Source organism: Volvox carteri (genome assembly GCF_000143455.1).
Source record: "Volvox carteri f. nagariensis unplaced genomic scaffold VOLCAscaffold_1, whole genome shotgun sequence".
Classification (NCBI taxonomy): domain Eukaryota; kingdom Viridiplantae; phylum Chlorophyta; class Chlorophyceae; order Chlamydomonadales; family Volvocaceae; genus Volvox; species Volvox carteri.
Window position 1 is genome coordinate 3,032,018 of NW_003307545.1, and position 2,762 is coordinate 3,034,779.

At 55.4% G+C, this 2,762-nt stretch overlaps 1 protein-coding gene across 1 annotated transcript; it reads right to left on the bottom strand.

The window, feature by feature from the left end:
* Nucleotides 1-202: 202 nt before the first annotated feature.
* myb6 (transcription factor Myb6) lies at nt 203-1,579 on the bottom strand (the record flags this gene model as incomplete). Its single annotated transcript, XM_002946106.1, has 4 exons — nt 203-329; nt 493-566; nt 931-985; nt 1,470-1,579. Coding segments are annotated over 4 exons (366 nt in total), but the record flags the coding sequence as incomplete, so codon positions are not given.
* Between the last annotated feature and the right edge of the window lie 1,183 nt (nt 1,580-2,762).

Genomic DNA, 2,762 nt, shown 5'->3' on the forward strand with positions numbered 1-2,762 from the left:
GCAACTGTGTTCCCGGAACTAAACCTGCCAGTGGCCCCGGCCCTGTGGCAGCCAGCAGCTGGGCAGCCGCGGGCCCGAACGCAGCAGCTCCGGCGGCTCCCAAGCCGGCTGGACCCGGTCCAGGCAACCATCGCGGCAGTTGCATGCCGCCGCCCACGCCTGCGCCGAGGGGCACGCGGCTGCCTGCGGGCAGGTTCTGTGCCATGAGGTTGGAGATATCCATGAGGGAGACGGAACCCGGTGCCGCCTCTAAGCGCAGCGTCTCTAGCATTGTGCCGTAGCGCTTCTTCAGCGTGCAGTTCCAGCGATTCTTGATGTGGTTGTCCGTACTGGGAAGGGGGATGGAAAAGGCAAGTCAAAACGATGTCAAAACGACGATAAGGCGCGGAAAGAAATGTCGCATCACGGGAACGGCGCGCGCACAGCATGAGAGGCGAAACATGCTGCAAACGGGTGCCAATGGGATGGCTAACTGCTGTCGAAAGCACTTACCGTCCGGGAAGGTGTTTGCTGATGCTCGCCCACTTGTTTCCGTACTGCAGGTGAGCCCATAAGATGACTGCGTCCTGTATCGCGCAGCAGCAGTCATCCCGAAGGATTTACGGCAGCGTGGATCTACAGATAGGGTTATTGGTATAGTGCACGCGGCCGTGGAAATTGCCGCATTTGCCGACAGGAATTACGGCCTGAGGTGGAGCATCATGCTTAAACACAAATCATTGGCACCGAGCATCTCTATCACTGCATGGAGAAGAGCTCGCAGCACTGGTAGTACAAATTTCAAGATACACGGGAAATGAACTGGGAGAAGTACCAGGCGGAAGAGTGCGGTCACAGAAACCCACCGGCTTCCGTGAACGCACCCGTGCTGTGTGCAGCATCCGGGCCCATGTAATATGCAGAAGTGAATATCATAGAGTATGAACTAACCTCTTCTGGTGTGAATGGACCACCTCGAACGTGCGGCGACAACTGGTTCAGCCATCTGCAAGGGGTTTCGGTCCGACGCGTTGGTGAAGGTCGTCAACCTTACGGTCAACCATGCTAATCGGGTGTGCGCTTTTATCGATTTATACTGTGTGCAGCTTTAGGAAGAAGACGCATGAAAAAGCCGGCACTTTAAGCGCCAGCGCGTAAGTCGCAGAAGTGACGGGCTCGGTTTGGAACCTCGATTCCTCATTTCAAAATCGCCCACTCAGTCAACTCGCATCCTCTGATAAGAGGTTCTTCCTGCAAGCCTTGGTGCGCTTTCACGCGTAATTGCTGACCAGGTGCCGGTCGTTGCAAAGGCGTTTGCCCAACGTCCTCAACACACAACCCCGTATTAACGTCAACGAAAGCCAAACTGCCCTGAATGCAATATCGATACTTATTTCTTCAAAAATGCGTCAGCAGCGGATTTCCTGCAGCAAAAAGACGGTAGCGATACGCCGGCACAAGGGGCCGGTGAAGCCAAAGTTTGCACGTACCGAAGCCGACACGATTTGCCCGATCTGCCTGGAATGCACTCCGCAATTTTGGTCCAGTTCCTTGCGCCATGCGTGACAACAAGGCCGCGCAGGACTTCGTCTTCTGCGGGCGTCAGAGACCTTTAAGAAGCTGTCTCGCTGCTTGAGCCTTGTGAACTTTCAGCGCCTACCTTCTGGTGTCCACGGTCCTTTCGAGTTGTCCTCTCCTCCCAGGTCGCCCACATCCTGGCCCGAATAGAACGCCATGGCTAAGGGGTCCAGTTATGCAGCTTCTAGGTTGTGTCAATTAGGTCTTTACTCTGTTGGCAGCACGTTGGGAAGTTCTGTTTGTTTTGTTTGGAGTTGTTGGGGAGTTGATGTTCTTCAACGACCGTTCAGGTACGAGAATTTTTGGACGGGCGAGGCGGCACCTTCCATTTTTTGGGAGTTGACGTAGAGATGTCTTCCATGTGTTCACTGGCGAAAAGCGCATGCACGCTACCCAACAAAGAGGCACTCGTCGGTTCTCGTTTGAACAGCAGCAAGGCAAAGGATTGCGTACTCGTCAATCAACCGTGTTGACTCATGTCGACATAGTGGTTTTGCTTTTTTATTGCGGGCTATGCGAAGCTTGAGCCGGGTTAGCTAAGGCGTAGGGCCTTACGGCCGTTTTAAGTGGTACGACTTGAGGCCGGCGATCCGTGTCCTCAGGATCGTCTTTTGCATAAATAGCGCGTGTTGCAGGTTTTCTGTATCTTGTTTTTGTTGTTCAGCACGCGCTGAACAACGAGGCAGGTCCCGCGCCTTCGGCGCGCTTTCTGTTTTTTCCGCTGTGCTTTCAGCTCTTCAGCAAGACCCATCGGGTAGAGTGCCCTGATTGAAGGAGCACCATTATCGCTCCGTCGTCATCGTCTTGAAGATCATGGCAACCGTAGCAGTATCCGTCCAAGCCGTTTTAGCGGTTTTTGTCGTTTTCTGCGGCGTTGCTGGCGCCATGATGCCGGGCCAATATGGTTCCCAGCCCCCTTCCCCATATATGCAAGGTCTGCTGGGTGGCGGCGCTACGCCGCTAGGAGGCGGAATGGCGCCCAGCGCGGTACCGAGAGCGGCAACTATGTCTGGTGCGGCGGTTGCTGGGCCGGACATCGCTGCAATGTTACTCCAGATGCAACAAGACCTGGCCGGGGTCCGCGCGCGCCTAAATAGTCAAGGTGCGACCTCGGGTCCGGAATACGATTTGCGCGCGCTGACGGAGGATTTTGCGTCGCCTCAAGTGCAGCGCTCTCCAGCCGGGTCGCGGTTCCGTTCCCGACA